Source organism: Rhinoraja longicauda, chromosome 3, assembly GCF_053455715.1.
Source record: "Rhinoraja longicauda isolate Sanriku21f chromosome 3, sRhiLon1.1, whole genome shotgun sequence".
Taxonomy (NCBI): Eukaryota; Metazoa; Chordata; class Chondrichthyes; order Rajiformes; family Arhynchobatidae; genus Rhinoraja; species Rhinoraja longicauda.
The window spans coordinates 57581627-57599713 of record NC_135955.1 but is presented as its reverse complement, the minus strand read 5'-3'; the positions used below and the strand labels follow the sequence as shown (position 1 = coordinate 57599713).

At 44.7% G+C, this 18087-nt stretch overlaps 1 protein-coding gene across 7 annotated transcripts in view; it reads right to left on the bottom strand.

The window, feature by feature from the left end:
* The window catches only part of LOC144592027 (transducin-like enhancer protein 1), a 126894-nt gene that overhangs the window by 19210 nt on the left and 89597 nt on the right, over positions 1-18087 (bottom strand). For all 7 annotated transcript variants that reach the window (XM_078396203.1, XM_078396202.1, XM_078396205.1 and 4 more), the window contains 2 exons: positions 13606-13738; positions 12133-12314 (listed from right to left, as the gene is read on the bottom strand). In XM_078396203.1, the coding sequence (XP_078252329.1) occupies positions 12133-12314; positions 13606-13738 (315 nt within the window). The remainder of the gene's footprint in view (positions 1-12132; positions 12315-13605; positions 13739-18087) is intronic.

Here is an 18087-nt window from a genome sequence, read left to right as displayed (position 1 = left end):
TGAGCGAGCGAGATCATTACGATTTTCTTTTGCATTGTAACTTGCATTGTAACTTCCTCAAGCGGGAATATGTCGCACTTCCCAAACCAGGAGTTATTCTTGGATTTCTCAATCGTTCTTGGATTGTCAGCGATGCAAGAGAGCTCATGGGGCTAGTGGAATCAAGGGATATGGGGAGAAGGCAGGCACGGGTCATTGATTGTGGACGATCAGCCATGATCACAATGAATGGCGGTGCTGGCTCAAAAGGCCGAATAGTCTCCTCCTGCACCTATTTTCTATGTTTTTGTTTGTATGCAAAAGACAAACATTTGAGTGAATGAATTGCTGCTTTGTGCGGGCGGTGGCTGCAGTCTGAAATGTCAATGGATGACCACTGTAAACTTGAAGCTGCTGTTCATGCAGCGATTAGACAGCTGCAGAGGTCAGCATCCAGCGGAGCGGTTTGTTTGATCAAACCCTCCCTATAATATCACCCAGAAACACATCACTCTGGTAGACACAAAATGCTGGAGTAACTTACCGGGACAGGCAGCATCTCTGGAAAGAAGGAATTGCCTGATGTTTCAGGTCGAGACCCGACAGGAAGGGTCTCGACCTGAAACATCAGCCATTCCTTCTCTCCAGAGATGCTGCCTGTCCCGCTGAGTTACTCCAGCATTTTGTATCTATCCGGTATCTATCTTTTCCTATCACCAAAGGAGTCTACAGCTCCTTCTTACACATTAAAAAATCCTGACGCTTGGTGCTTCATTGCGGGTTACAGAATTCCCTCCCACCCCAGGCAATGTCATTTGTGCCGCGGCCCAGAGTAGAAACATAGAAAATAGGTGCAGGAGTAGGTCATTCGGCCCTTCGAGCCTGCACCGCCATTCAATATGATCATCCAGCTCAGTAACCTGTACCTGCCTTCTCTCCATACCCCCTGATCCCTTTAGCCATAAGGGCCACATCTAACTCCCTCTTAAATATAGCCAATGAACTGGCCTCAACTACCTTCTGTGGCAGAGAATTCCACAGACTCACCACTCTCTGTGTGAAGAAATGTTTTCTCATCTCGGTCCTAAAAGACTTCCCCCTTATCCTTAAGCTGTGACCCCTGGTTCTGGACTTCCCCAACATCGGGAACAATCTTCCCGCATCTAGCCTCTCCAACCCCTTAAGAATTTTATATGTTTCAATAAGATCCCCCCTCAGTCTTCTAAATTCCAGCGAGTATAAGCCCAGTCTATCCAGTCTTTCTTCATATGAGTAGACCCGGGCGCTGCACAAACTCACCCTCATTCCACACAAACCTCGCTCCTGTTCACCCCTATGCCACTCCCGGGGTTGGCGGTGTCAGCAGAAGCTGTGTTCACCAGGGCTGGCTCCCTGTAGCCGGTTGTCTGGGTCTTGCTCCCTCGATCACACCCCAGCTGCTCATTTCCGATTGCAACACCTGTAACCTGTCAGAGCGGCACCCGACAGGTATATGCTCACCTGTCCCGGGGACCACTCACACGGCAGCGCTGGCTGTGAGGATTGAGCCTGTCGGGTCGAGACCCTTCCTGTCAGGTCTCCACATTAAACATCAGCCATTCCTTCTCTCCAGAGATGCTGCCTGTCCCAGTAAGTTACTCCAGCATTTTGTGTCTACCGGAATGATGTGTTTCTGGGTGATATTATAGGGAGGGTTTGATCAGACAAACCGTTCCGCTGGATGCTGACCTCTGCAGCTGTCTAATCGCTGCAGGAACAGCAGCTTCAAGTTTACAGTGGTCATCCATTGACATTCCGGACTGTAGCCACCGCCCGCACAAAGCAGCAATTCATTCACTCAAATGTTTGTTTGTCTTTTGCATCGCTGACAATCCAAGAACGATTGAGAAAACCAAGAATAACTCCTGGTTTAGGAAGTGCGACATATTCCTGCTTGTGGAGCAGCTCCGGTGCAAGTTACAATGCAAAAGAAAATCGTAATGCTCACTCACCGAAGCATAAAGCAATAAAATCTACAAAATCATTGTAGTTTTGTACAAATTAACCATAAATACACCTAATCAACATTTTTTAAAGCAATATTTTTTTACCTGTACGAAGCAAAACTGGAAAATACGGATGAAACGCAGGTCTGTGTACACACAGATCAGCCGGCAAAAATGTTTAGCCCTTGCGACCTATGACCTGCGCATACTCAGTCGAGATACCAAACTCGCTTATTGCAAACTGCATGAATGTAATCTTGGGCCAAGAACATAATTTCTCCAGTATTGATGTTCTAAGTAATATTTCCTTAAAAAAAATCAAAAGATACCACAGATAAAAAAAATACAATAAATAAATGTGCCAAGTGCTATTTCTATGTAGGATTTCTCTATCATTCACAATATAACATATGTTGTGCACAGTTCCTTTAATATATTTTAAAAAGTGTTCCAAAGAGAATCAATGATTTTGAGCAAAAAGACTATAGAAATATAGAAAATAGGTGCAGGAGGAGGCCATTCATTGTGATCATGGCTGATCATCCACAATCAGTAACCCGTGCCTGCCTTCTCCTCATATCCCTTGATTCCGCCAGCCCCAAGAGCTCTATCAAACTCTCTCTTAAATTCATCCAGTGAATTGGCCTCCACTGCCTACTGTGGCAGACAATTCCACAACTCTCTGGGTGGAAAAGTTTTTTCTCACCTCAGTTTTAAATGGCCTCCCCTTTATTCTTAGATTTTGGCCCCTGGTTCTGGACTCCCCCAACATTGGGAAGATTTTTCCTGCATCTAGCTTGTCCACCAGTCCTTTTATAATTTTATATGTTTCTATAAGATCCCCTCTCATCCTAACTTCCAATGAATACAAGCCCAGTCTTTCCAATCTTTCCTCATATGACAGTCCCGCCATCCTGGGGATTAACCCCGTGAACCTACGCTGCACTGCCTCAATAGCAAGGATGTTCTTCCTCAAATTAGGAGACCAAAATTGCACACAATACTCTAGATGTAGTCTCACCAGGGTCCTATACAACTGCAGAAGGACCTCTTTACTCCTATATTCAAATTCTCTCGTTATGACGGCCAACATGCCATTAGCTTTCTTCATTGTCTGCTGTACCTGCATGTTTACTTTCAGAAAGTCAAGCTTGGTCAAAGTGGTGGGTTCAATAGCAACTAATATAGGGGAGAAATTGAGAAAGGATACAGAATTTGGTGATTGGGGGAAGCAGGAATCCAACTCCAGCTTGCAGGTCCTAGACAATGGAAAGGTGCAGTGTGCAAGTGGGTGGGAAAAATTGACGGCGCAGTGGTAAGAAAATACAAGACCAGTTAATTCTTTAAATACGATAATAAAACCATCGGAATTAATAGTGGGAGTAGCCATTGCACACCTGTTCTGCCATTCAACAGGATGTCCTGATTACCTACTCCACAACATAAGCTCAGAATTACCTTTATTGTCATCCAAAAAAAACAAGTCTTTTGGACGAGATTTCGTCACCCACAGTCCAACAGTAAGAGCAATAAAATAAGCAATTACACAACCACAAATCAAAACAAAAAAAAAAGAAATATCCATCACAGTGAGTCTCTTCCAGTCACCTCCTCACTGTGATGGAAGGCCGGAATGTCTTTTCTCTTCCCCTGCCGTCTTCTCCCGCGGTCAGGCTGTTGAAGTTGCCACGTTCCAGGCCGCGCCGGACGGTGAAAGGTCCGCAGCGGGCCGACCCAAGCCCCGTGATCCGGGGTGGGCGAAGACGCTGCCGCTGCACGTCGGGGCGGTCGGGGCTCCCGACATTGAAGCCCCCGCCGGGCGGAGAAAAATCCCGCAGCCTATTTCAGGCCACGCCAGACGGTGAAAGGTCCGCAGTGGGCCGACCCAGGGGCAGGCGAAGACGCTGCCGGAGCTCCCGATGACGGCCCCCACCCAGGGCAGGGCCTGCGAGCTTCCAACGTCCACGCGGCCCACGCCGAAGCCTCCGAAAGCGAGTCGTAGCCGCTCCCGCAGCCTCCGAAGGCAGCCAGCTCCGCAGGTGGTGAGTCCGGTCCGCGGGCTCTGCGAACCAGAGCCCAGGTGGTCCCAGCTGGAGGCCGCCAGCTCCAGGTGTTTGGCCGATGGTAGGCCGCAGCGGGAATGGAGACATGACCTAGAAACAAAGGTCGGGTCTCCGTTCGGAAGAGACAGTTTTACAATTTTACAGTTCCCCCCCCCCACACATAGTACAGAACCACAAAAAACACTACATCACATCGCAACACTACAATTAAGACAAAAAACACAAAAGACAACGGACCCCAGGTAAGCCACAGCTGCTAGGGCAGCGCCGCCATTTTGCAGGGGCTTTGCAAAGTTTAAAGTTTGAAGGAAGTAGGGATAGTTTGATGGATGAATGAGAATTGGAGTGTGATAGGATGTACTGGAGCTGTGTTTAAATTGAGTGTGATGTGGCCAGGTTTCAACTGGTCTCAAATTGATTGCCTTAAATAAGGCAATTGAGGAAGCATGGCTTTTGCTGTTGGTAGTACCAAGAACAATGTGAAGAACTGACCTCACTTATGTCTCAAGAGGCAGATCTCTTGAATGAGTCTGAGATTGTAGGAAATAATACTCTGTAAAATGTTTAAGGAACAGGATTCCTTTTCAATGATGTGATGAAATCAATTTAAAATTGAAGTTCATGTAAGAAAGGGTGACATTTAATCGATGTGTTCCCTAATATATTACTATTGCCCTATAGATCATAATGATGGAAGAAATTTGGAGCAGTGGAGCTTAAATCTTTAATCTGAACAGATAGTAACAGTTCAACTAACCCAAATCCATGTATACAAGACTGTCCACAATAATGGCATTATTGTAGAAGCGAAGTGCATGGGAATGGGCAGTAATAAAGATTATATGTAGGTGGAATTGGGGTAGTGTGGTGTGCTGGAGAAGGATAATCTCAAATTCTTCCTCCATAGGAAGTAAAGGATTTACATTACAAAATTAAGACTGAGAACACCTTTGTTGCAGTACAGTATTCACGCTACTAGTAAACAGATATGTTCAGTGATTTTCTTGACACACTGACACATCAGTGAAAAACCTTGTAATGAACATTAATGTGGTGGAGCTGAAAGTGCAGGAGATTCATTCCTCATTTTTCATAAGATTTCATTTTTCAAGCAATCTTTGTCATAATGAAGAGGCTGCATTCACGTAAAGCCATTTATTACTTTTAAATTGCCGTGTAATTCACTTTATGATCATCATCATTATAATAAAAGCCAGAGCAGGGTGCTAAAGATTTTTAATACTCTGCTGTACAATTGCCAAGAAGTTTTATTTATTTTAGGCCCACCTTACTCACCATCTAATGGAAGAGGTTTAATTGAAATCGGTGTTATATTTTTAAAGTTATTCACATTTTAAAGTTTCAATCTATCTCCTAGGGAGGGAGGGGGGTGGGGAGAATAAGGGGGGTTGAGGGGGATGGAGTGGGGGGGAGGGGTGGAGGGGAGAGGAGGAGGGGAGGGGAGGGGGAGGAGGATGGGGAAGGGGGGAGGGGGGAGGAGAGGGTGCTGCACCAATGCAGGAGAGGTTTGGGCCCAACAGGTCCACTTGGTCTGGTATAATACTAAAACTCTTATCTTGTTTCTTTGCTCCCTGTGTTCCCCATGCTTCTTTCTCCGTGGGTGCCCTTATTATTCACAAAAACACCCTACACAACCCCCACAATTGTATACCCACCTTACTCACCATTGTCCTGGGGACACAGCCATCCAAATTTCATTCATATTGCTCTTATATTTTTCCAATTAGAGAGATTTATTTGTCAACTTAGAGATTTTAAAGTTAAAATTACCGTATGCTTGCCATCTTCAGCGTGTGACGTCGCGATCGCACCCGGCCGAGTGACGGCCAATGAGGGATGCGCAGTCGGGTCTCGTTCATCTAATATTTACATGTCCGCCCCTGCGCAGTGGAGTCCTGTTCATCTAATACGTGTCGCCCGCGTGGGGGACGTTCAATTTAAATTACCAAGGTACACCCCAGGTTACGATGTTTCGACTTGCGATAGTACGCCTTTGCGATGTTGCAAGGCCGCTCCCTTCCGGACACGTGATTGAGCGTTTTCAATGCATTTTGACTTACAGTACGTGCGCAGAACCCAACGGGTCCAAACGGGATGGGGTGGGTGAGTGGGGGGGGGGTAGGGGAGGGGGCAGTGGGGTTGGGTGGGAAGGGGAGTGGGGTGGGGGGAAAGGGAAGGAGGAAGGGAAGGGGGTGGGAGGGGGAATGGGGTTGGGGAGGGAGGGGGGTGGGGGTAGGGGTGGGGGGAGAGGGGAGGGGTGGCAGGGAGTGGTGGGGGAGAGGGGAAGGGTGGGGGTGGGTGGGAGGAGAGTGGGGGGAGGGGGAAGATGGGGGGAGGGGGAAGATGGGGAGAGGGGGAAGATGGGGAGAGGGGGAAGATGGGGAGAGGGGGAAGATGGGGGGAGGGGGAAGTGGGGAGGGCATGGAGGGAGGGGAAGTGGGGGGGAGGGGAAGGGAGATGGAGTGGGGGAGGGGAGGGTGTTAGACCAGTGCAGGAATGGTTTTGGGGAGTTTTAAGGGTGGTTGAGGGGGGTATGGAGTGGGCTAGTGGATGGGGGGGGGGGGGGGGAGGACACTCTGGCTGCAGCGCGGGCAGCACGGGGCCACGGTGAGTGTCACCCTCTCCCCCCTCACCCGCCCACGACTCCGGGGGACACTCCCTGCCCGGCAACGAACTTCGACAGTTGGATCGTCAGTTGGGGGAGGGTTGCTCCAGGAGAGGCCCGCAGGAGAGATTTGGACCCAACGGGTCCACCTCACTCTAGTTACTATTAAAATGCTTAACTAAAGAAGACCTCAGATTGAACGTTAAACCTTCCACTTATGCACCAGGGACTCTGTTTTACAGAGTTAACAATATCTAAATGTCGAAATAATACAATTAAATCTTGAACAATATTGAGCAATAAGGTAATTTTCAAAATTAATCCAAATTCATTTTTGATCTTCCTATGTTTCTAATTTTCTCAAGATCTTTCCATTTATATTGCATTAGTTTTCAGGCTGGGACTCCAATGTTCTTGATAGGATACTGCTTGAGGCCAACGAAATAAACTTTCTTTCTTGCTCATTTTCTTTCATTGCCTCTGCCCCAAGCATCAAAATTCTGATGGAACTCTGTCAACAGCAAACACCCAGAGAAAAAGTGAGAAAGAAGTATTAAAGATAGACAAAAGATGCTAGTGTAACTCAGCGGGTCAGGCAGGATCTCTGGAGAAAAGAATTAGGTGACGTTTTGGGTTGGAACCCCTGCTCAGACGTTAACCTTAACAATGAGGACAGGCTGGATACCATTTCAACTGTTTGGGATCACAGCACTGTTTATCTCCTTTGTCTCTCGTCCAAACATTCAGTGCAGCAGGGATAAAGAAATGAATATTTAACCAATTTACCTCGCTTAACCCAGAGCACTCTGAGGTCAATTGTAGCACTATCGCTAATTGATAGGTGACAGAGGGATCAGCAAGGACCACAACTAAAATGTACACATACCATAAAGATATTGCAATCTGAAGCACTTGTAGTTCAAACTTCTTAAGGTTCTATTTCAACCGCACATGATGTAATGTGGTTCGTAAAACTTTATGTTCAGTTGCCAGACAAATGAAAAATTATTCTTGTAACCATAACAAAATAACTTGCTCCGATTCCAATACAACTACAGTACAAAAATGCCTTACTTTCTCTCCCTCTCAAGAAAGAGAACTTGCAACACTCCAGCTTTGCCCTCAGGGATTTAGAAACGGAAAATAGCCAAACACAACTTAGGTTTGGTTAAATGATATATTGATGATTTTTCTCCAGTGGATTGCAGTCTTTGTGCGTGTGTGCATGGGTGAGTCTCGCCAGACTCCTCACATTAAAGAGTAAGAGAGTGAGAGACAAAGTGAGAGTGTGTGAGTGTGAGCGAGTGAGGGAGAGAGTGAGGGAGAGTGAGTGAGGGAGAGAGTGAGGGAGAGAGCGAGGGAGAGAGCGAGGGAGAGAGGGAGAGAGTGAGGGAGAGAGTGAGGGAGAGAGTGAGGGAGAGAGTGAGGGAGAGAGTGAGGGAGAGAGTGAGGGAGAGAGTGAGGGGGAGAGTGAGGGGGAGAGTGAGGGGGAGAGTGAGGGGGAGAGTGAGGGGGAGAGTGAGGGGGAGAGTGAGGGGGAGAGTGAGGGGGAGAGTGAGGGAGAGAGTGAGGGAGAGAGTGAGGGAGAGAGTGAGGGAGAGAGTGAGGGAGAGAGTGAGGGAGAGAGTGAGAGGGTGAGAGAGAGAGAGTGAGGGGGAGAGTGAGGGAGAGAGTGAGAGGGTGAGAGAGAGAGAGTGAGAGGGTGAGAGAGGGATTGAGAGAGTGAGGGATTGAGAGAATGAGGGATTGAGAGAATGAGGGATTGAGAGAATGAGGGATTGAGAGAATGAGAGGGTGAGGGGGTGAGAGAGCGAGAGTGTGAGAGAGCGAGTGTGAGAAAGCGAGAGAGCGAGAGGGTGCGAGAGAGAGCGAAAGTGAGAGAGACTGAGAGAGAATGAGTGACAGAGAGTGAGAGAGAGTGTTTGTGCGTGTGCATGTGTCTGTTAAGTTCAACAAAAGTGGCAGAGTTTTACAGCATAAAGTTTTGTTCATGTTGTATGTCTTATACACCAACATATAATCAAATTCCTTGTTCACATGAAGCTCATATACAGTATGTATATAGTAAAGATATATATAACAATAAATACCACGTGCAAAATAGCAGAATGATGCATGATTTTAGTGCAAAAGACAGGTAGCATGGAGGGAAGTACAATAACAGAGTAACTGAATGAGGTGGAGTTCGGAACAGTGTAAGAAAATAACTGCAGATGCTGGTACAAATCGAAGGTATTTATTCACAAAATGCTGGAGTAAGTCAGCAGGTCGGGCAACATCTCAGGAGAGAAGGAATGGGTGACGTTTTGGTCTGAAGAAGGGTCTCGACCCGAAACATCACCCATTCCTTCTCTCCTGAGATGCTGCCTGACCTGCTGAGTTACTCCAGCATTTTGTGAATAAATACCTTGGAGTTCGGCACAAGTACATGGGAGCACCTTTGGGAATGGGTTGTGAAAGAGATAATTGGTTCAGTAGTCTGCTAGCAGTGGGGAAGAGGCTATTCTTAACTCTGGATGTCTGGGCTTTCAAGCTCTTGTACCTTCTCCCAGAATGTAGAGAGAAAAAGGAATGGCTAGACATCCTTGACAATACTTTCAGTCTGAAAAAGGGTTCCGACCAGAAACGTCAGCTGTTCATTCCCTCCTCAGGTGTTTTGCTCAATACATCCAGCCTTCTTGATGCAGATCACTGTGAAGATGGACTGGACTGTATTCACCACACTCTGTCGGTTCAGGTGATCAAAAGCAGAGCAGTTGCCATACCAGGCTCAGGTGAAGAACGTGACAACATTTTCTATATCTCATCTGTAGTTCAAGAGAACCCTCATGGACATGCCAAGTCTTCTCAGATGATTAAGAAGCAAATATGCTGTCATATTTTCTTGATCATCACATCAGTTTGGAAGGTCCAGGTTGAATTATTTGTTATATGACTAAGAACTCCCCAGCAGCACTGTTGATGAGGACAAGGTAATGTTCACTCCGCTTGCTTCCTTACATCAACAACCGTCTTTTCAATCTTGCTGATGTTAAGGGCTAGATTGTTGCATTGATACCATGACACTAGGTTCGCAATGTCTTCCTGTATATCATCTCAGCTGCAGATATAAACCCCAAGGCCAACGTCCAGGAGTTTAGAGAGAAGCTTATTCAGTATTGAAGGTACACGACATCCTGACTCCAAAGGTGTTCTTATTGTCAAGGTGTCTAGGACTGAACATAGGGCAAAAGGGATGGCATCCTCTGTAGATCTATTTGTCGTGTATGCAAATTTCAGGGAGTCTGGATTGTCCTGAAGATTGTCGTAAACATGGCCTATTACAAGTCTATCAAAACTCTTCATTACGGGTTATGTTAAGAGTTATTGGGCCTTAGTCATTGAGACGTTACTTTACTTTTCTTGTGGATTGGATTGATGAAGATTTCCCTGAAGTAGATGGGGACGGAAGACTGTTGAGGTAAGAGGCTGAAAATGTCAGCGAAGACTGTGCCAATTGATCATTGCACAATTTTAGAACCCATTCAGTGACGGATTTGGGCTGGCAGCTTTCTCAAAGTCTACCCTTATGAAAGTAGATCTGACTTCTACCACCGAGATGTAGAGGACAGAGCCAGCAGAGGATGGGGGGATGTGACTAGGTGGAACCGTGTTTGACTGTTCTAGATGTCTGTAAACAGCATGAAGCCCTTCCAGTAGAGATGTGCCATCGCCAGACTTGCCCACGATTTTGACTTGCCGCCTCTGTTGGTATTCAGGCACTGCCAGTTGCCTGACATCCTCTTATTTATTTTGAAAGTCTCTTGTGGCATCCCTGACAGCTTTGCACAGATCATAAATGGCCTTCTTGTGCAATATGGGATCAGCCCTCTTGATTGTCTTGGATCGGCTCTTTAGCAGAGAGCAGATCGCACTGTTCATCCAAGGTTTCTGGTTAGCATAGCCCCAAATCATTCTTGTTCAAATGCCACTGCCAATGTAATTCTTGATGAAATCGGTGATGATTATGATACACTCATCTGGACTGGTTGAAATGTCTTAAACAGTTTCCAGTCCACTTCAGGCTGTCCTGAAGTCGACTCTTGACCTCTACAGACCATTGCTGTATTTCACTTTTTGTTACCGCCTCGCGTCTTAGTGTTGAAGCTGGCAGAAGCAGTACTGAGCGATGATCAGACCGGCCAAAATGAGGGCGAGGGTTGCAGCGACAGGTGGTCTTAATGGTGATGTAGCAGTGATACACAGTGATCAACAACCCCCCCGGACAGGAGTATGTTCTGGAAATGTGCTTGATTGAATTCACTAGCGATGATGAACTGAGCATCAAAATTTGCTGTTTCAAGAGCATTGAGAGTATACTTCGCCCAGTACCATATTGGGTTTAGCTTGGGATGGCATGTGGACCACCGATCAGACAGTAACGGTAAATGTTCTCAGTAGATAGAAGGGATCACACAAAAACAGAGAGCATTTTATGATCAGGTATTCCAGATAAGGGAATCAGAATTGAGCAATGAAGCACTGAGCAAAGAGGAGATGGCGCTGTCTTTCCCCTTGCCTTAGGATTCCCTACAGCCCATATTTTAAATGGAGAAACCCTCGGGTTTTTTAGCAAGGCCATGAGAGTCAGGTGTGATCCAAAGAACGCTGCAGCCCATGATCTCGCTGTGGAACAATATTCTTCCACAAAGCTTTTCAAGGTTGTTCTTGAGTGATTGAACAGTAGCACAAAGTACACAGGGGAGGTGGGTCCAAAAAGCCAAGTTGTGAGTGCTAGTAAAACAAGGGACGTTGCCTTTTATACGTGTCTTTCAATAACACATCCTGAGGTTCAAAGGGAAGAGGAGATGGAGGAGAACTTCTTGCTGGTCCAGCAAATAAACCAACAAATCACATTCTTTGGCTGTGTGATAAAGCCTACACTCCACCCAGACCTTGATCTTTGCCCGTCCGCTTTCCTCCTGCTTTCGGAGCTCTGAATATCCTTCGGACTATTTTATGCCTCTCTTCAGATTGTTGTCCTTCACCACCTTCTCCTCAACCAACCAAAATGCTTCTTTCCAAAGCCACTCTGATTTTTCCCTCCCAGTCCCCATATTCAGACCCGTGCCACTGTCTCCCTCACCCAACATTACCTCAGAACACTGGCCCATACTGACCTCTATCTCTGACCTTTCAGATTAGCAAAATGACCACGGTCAACATTGAAAAGGACATCCGAAAAAAACCTTTTCTGTGATCTTACCCAACACACTGATTTTGTTCATTTCCGACTTACAAACAATTCAACTTACAAAAAGGTTTCAGAATTGGAAACCTGTAACCTTGGGTCTTAATTAATTTCAAATTGATTCAAATGAACATTTCACATAGCAGGATTATAACCTAATGATATATTCCTCCATAATTGCTATTTTATACATTATTGGCCTTCAAAAGAGAACTTGAACTGTGGGAATGTGGGTAGTGCATGGCTTACCATGGGGGGTCGTGCGTAGGCAACTACTGCTGCTGCTGCTGTGGCGGCACTCATCTGAGGTGGAATATTATGGAGGTTAGGGTAACCTCCGGGGCTGTTAAGGTCGCCATTGATGCTGGGCATTATCCCAAATGGTGAAGGGTAAGGTCCTGGCACTGCCATGGGTGCCCTTAATCCTGAGGCTGTAAAGTAATTGCAGAAAAAAGTTGCTTCATTTTTGTAATAAAATTAGTTTGAGTTATGCAAAGATAAATCTACACAAACTTAATAAATTATTTACATTTGCAGTAGAGTTTGCAATGAATCATTTCAGATATAATCTGAATGGTGTCAGATTAGGAGAAGGGGAGGTGTAAAGAGACCTGGGTGTGCTTGTACATCAGTCACTGAAAGTACTCATGCAGGTACAGCAGGCAGTGAAGAAAGCCAATGGCATGTTGACCTTCACTGCGAGAAGATTTGAGTTTAGGAGCAAGGAGGTCCTACTGCAGTTGTACAGGGCCCTAGTGAGATCACACCTGGAGTATTGTGTGCAATTTTGGTCTCCTAATTTGAGGAAGGACATTATTGCTATTGAGGGAGTGCAGCGTAGGTTCACCAGGTTAATTCCCGGCATGGAGGGACTGACGTATGATGAAAGAATGGGTCGACTGGGCTTATATTCGCTGGAATTTAGAAAGATGAGAGGGGATCTTATAGAAACATGTAAAATTCTTAGAGGATTGGACAGGGTAGATGCAGGAAAAATGATCCAGATGTTGGGGGAGTCCAGAACCAGGGATCACAGTTTAAGAATAAGGGGTAGGCCATTTAGGACTGAGATGAGGAAAAACTTTTTCACCCAGAGAGATGTGAATCTGTGGAATTCACTGCCACAGAAGACAGTGGAGGGCAATTCACTGGATGTGTTCAAGAGAAAGTTAGATTTAGCTCTTAGGGCTAATGAAATCAAGGGATATGGGGAAAAGGCCAGAACGGGTAACTGATTTTGGATGATCAGCCATGATCATATTGAATGGCGGTGCTGGCTCGAAGGGCTGAATGGTCTACTCCTGCACCTATTTTCTATGTTTCTATGTTTCTATATATACCAAATACGCTTGCATTGCTGACAATTTGAAATACCATGATGAATATGACAATTTTCAGTTTCCTCTTTTCAAACTGTATAAAAATGGATTAGGCAATTTTATCATGTTTTATCTTTCATCAACATAAAACAAATAGATTATAGATTGGAGACATAAGGAACTGCAGATGCTGGTTTACCAAAAAAGGCAGAGTGCTGGAGTAACTCAGTGGGTCAGACAGCCTCTGGAGAATAGGGATGTGATGTTTCAGGCTGAAACCTTTCTTCAGAGACTGAAGAAAGGTCTCAACCTGAAACGTCACCTATCCCTGTTCACCAGAGATGCTGCCTACCCCACTGAGTTACTCCAGCACTATGTCTTCTTTAGGTTATAGATTGGTTACCTAATGGATCCATCATTGGAGGTTTGCAGAGACTGGGACGCAATCCTGAAGTAGCACTTGTGCCTGGAGTCGACATATCTCCTCGGGGAGTTGGGGTACTGGACTTCATCACAGGAGTACTCGCCTTTTCATGCTGCATTGAGATTGCATTTGTTGCAAGCATTAACATTTATTACAATAATAAGTGTAACATATCATTTCAGTTCCAAAGTCAACACTGACCAAGGGCATCAAAAAACATTTTCTTTTGAAAGACAAGAATTCTCAATAGGTTTATCAGTAGCTTGTTATTGTTCTCAGCATTCTTGGCTAAAGAGGAAAAATATTAGCCTGGGTTCCCAAAAGACCTCAACTAAATTAGAGCAAAGATGCCCATTCTTAGAAAGGTCAGACCAACTACAACTAGTAAGTTCCATGGCAAAATTCCAGTCACAATAGACAAAAAAACATTTGAGGCTGCTGGTGAACAATGCAGCAGGTTTCAATTCCCCACAGCAGCATCAGATGAGAGCCAAGAATAACACAGGTAAATGGCATGCAGCTTTTGAATAGGGTTTTTGAACAACTCAACATCAACTGGAATCGAGAGAAAGGATTGGAGGAGTGGAAAAGAATACATCAAGATACGGGAGAGATTAAAATTAAAACAACTTTCTAAACAAGCCAATAGATATTAATGTTTAAGAAGGACAAAATTATTAGAAATTAGGAATAACAAAACTTAATTTTCTAGCCTATTTCACCTTGTGTTACCCATGTTCATAATTAAATTGCTGCATTACAGTTGTTTTAATTTTGAATGAAAGACTGTGAATGGACAATCAATGAACAAACCCTGAAACCTTGAATCTACAAGGCTCGTTTAGTTTGAGAACTTGGTCAAAGTTCTGGTTATCGAACAAAACAAAGTAATTTCATTTGTTTAGAATTTTGCTTTGTTGGCTCACTGCCGCATTTGTTCTTTTTCATTATAGGCCAGGCAAACAACCCTTGGACAGCTGCCTATTCCTAATCATGTACATGGGACAAAATTCTTACATTTGAGTGCAGCCTAGTACATGCTGTAACTGGAATAACTGAAGGGCAACTTACACCGAGATATCTTGGATAACAATGCTACCCACATTCTACATACAATAAAATCCTTTTCAAAGCCAAGGATAACTACATGAGCTAATGAATAATATAAATGTGGAGGGAATGGACAGGTGACGTTTCGGGATGGGACCCTTCTTCGGATCTGAATTTATGTGAAGCAGTCAAAACTACCTACGCTGTTAAAGACCTACAATAACAGCCCATATGTGATCAATTTTTTCCTGTTTTAATATGAATCGAAGATTTCTAACAATGTCAATGGATATTCAAATGTATTTAGATATTCTAATTTGTATTCATTCATACTGTTTTAATAAGTTTTATCCTCCACACGATACATATGATGCGATTTACTTGAACATTTTCCAGAGCCAATATCAGTAAAAGTTCAAATTAATTTTATTCTCTGATCTAAACACATGTTCATGTTGCTTCCAGAATATGCAGAATGTAACTGTACAGTACAGATCTCATGAAAGCAATAAACTGCAATTGTTAGAAATCTGAAATAACAAAAAATGCTGGAAATAACCAGCACCCATGGCAGGAGTAAGACCAAGTTAACATTTGCCCCACACGCATGACCACAAATTTCCAGTGAACTGTCACTACAATGCTCCATCTTATTTCCACTTCAATCTCACACTCCTTAGCCTCTTTCACTTTCAACCAAATATTAATGAACAGCCCTTCATCTTTGGACTGTGCGCACTACAGCCTTCAACAGTGAGTTCAACATTTTCAAATAGTCGGCATTCCAGCATGATTATTCCAGATTTCCAGCATTCTTTCCAAATTCCTTTGGTAATTTCAAATAATCATTCGACATTTTCACTTTCTCTGACCTTCTGTAATCTTGCAACATTCACCATCCTTCGTCATTTTTTTAAAAACTTTCCTCCCTTTCAGACATTCCTTTTGTTCTTTCATCACTTTATCTCAACTTAGTCTGAAAATCTATCCTTCCTCTGTTCTTAAAAAAAAGTAAATATTAATTTCCCTCTTCACCGCATGATCTGACACACATGTTACTTCCAGGGTTTTTCAGCAATGCAATTCCTTTCTGGTCCAAAGCATTTTAAGACAACGTATAAATCTGCAAGCCTAGTGTAATACAATAGACAATAGACAATAGACAATAGGTGCAGGAGTAGGCCATTCAGCCCTTCGAGCCAGCACCGCCATTCAATGCGATCATGGCTGATCACTCTCAATCAGTACCCCGTTCCTGCCTTCTCCCCATACCCCCTCACTCCGCTATCCTTAAGAGCTCTATCCAGCTCTCCCTTGAAAGCATCCAACGAACTGGCCTCCACTGCCTTCTGAGGCAGAGAATTCCACACCTTCACCACTCTCTGACTGAAAAAGTTCTTCCTCATCTCCGTTCTAAATGGCCTACCCCTTATTCTTAAACTGTGGCCCCTTGTTCTGGACTCCCCCAACATTGGGAACATGTTTCCTGCCTCTAATGTGTCCAATCCCCTAATTATCTTATATGTTTCAATAAGATCCCCCCTCATCCTTCTAAATTCCAGTGTATACAAGCCCAATCGCTCCAGCCTTTCAACATACGACAGTCCCGCCATTCCGGGAATTAACCTAGTGAACCTACGCTGCACGCCCTCCATAGCAAGAATATCCTTCCTCAAATTTGGAGACCAAAACTGCACACAGTACTCCAGGTGCGGTCTCACCAGGGCCCGGTACAACTGTAGAAGGACCTCTTTGCTCCTATACTCAACTCCTCTTGTTACGAAGGCCAACATTCCATTGGCTTTCTTCACTGCCTGCTGAACCTGCATGCTTCCTTTCATTGACTGATGCACTAGGACACCCAGATCTCGTTGAACTCCCCCTCCTCCTAACTTGACACCATTCAGATAATAATCTGCCTTTATATTCTTACTTCCAAAGTGAATAACCTCACACTTATCTACATTAAACTGCATCTGCCATGTATCCGCCCACTCACACAACCTGTCCAAGTCACCCTGCAGCCTTATTGCATCTTCCTCACAATTCACACTACCCCCCAACTTAGTATCATCTGCAAATTTGCTAATGGTACTTTTAATCCCTTCGTCTAAGTCATTAATGTATATCGTAAATAGCTGGGGTCCCAGCACCGAACCTTGCGGTACCCCACTGGTCACTGCCTGCCATTCCGAAAGGGACCCATTTATCCCCACTCTTTGCTTTCTGTCTGTCAACCAATTTTCTATCCATGTCAGTACCCTACCCCCAATACCATGTGCCCTAATTTTGCCCACTAATCTCCTATGTGGGACCTTGTCGAAGGCTTTCTGAAAGTCGAGGTACACCACATCCACTGACTCTCCCTTGTCAATTTTCCTGGTTACATCCTCAAAAAATTCCAGTAGATTTGTCAAGCATGATTTCCCCTTCGTAAATCCATGCTGACTCGGAATGATCCCGTTACTGCTATCCAAATGCTCAGCAATTTCGTCTTTTATAATTGACTCCAGCATCTTCCCCACCACTGATGTCAGACTAACTGGTCTATAATTACCCGTTTTCTCTCTCCCTCCTTTCTTAAAAAGTGGGATAACATTTGCTATCCTCCAATCCACAGGAACTGATCCTGAATCTATAGAACATTGAAAAATGATCTCCAATGCTTCCACTATTTCTAGAGCCACCTCCTTAAGTACTCTGGGATGCAGACCATCAGGCCCTGGGGATTTATCAGCCTTCAGTCCCATCAGTCTACCCAAAACCATTTCCTGCCTAATGTGGATTTCCTTCAGTTCCTCCATCACCCTAGGTTCTCCGGCCCCTAGAACATTTGGGAGATTGTGTGTATCTTCCTCAGTGAAGACAGATCCAAAGTAACGGTTTAACTCGTCTGCCATTTCTTTGTTCCCCATAATAAATTCCCCTGCTTCTGTCTTCAAGGGACCCACATTTGCCTTGACTATTTTTTTCCTCTTCACGTACCTAAAAAAACTTTTGCTATCCTCCTTTATATTATTGGCTAGTTTACCCTCGTACCTCATCTTTTCTCCCCGTATTGCCTTTTTAGTTAACTTTTGTTGCTCTTTAAAAGAGTCCCAATCCTCTGTCTTCCCACTCTTCTTTGCTATGTTATACTTCCTCTCCTTAATTTTTATGCTGTCCCTGACTTCCCTTGTCAGCCACAGGTGTCTCTTACTCCCCTTAGAGTCTTTCCACCTCTTTGGAATAAATTGATCCTGCAACCTCTGCATTATTCCCAGGAATACCTGCCATTGGTGTTCTACCGTCTTCCCTGCTAGGGCCTCCTTCCAATCAATTTTGGCCAGCTCCTGCCTCATGCCTCTGTAATCCCCTTTGCTATACTGTAATACCGACACTTCCGATTTTCCCTCCTGCCTTCCCATTTGC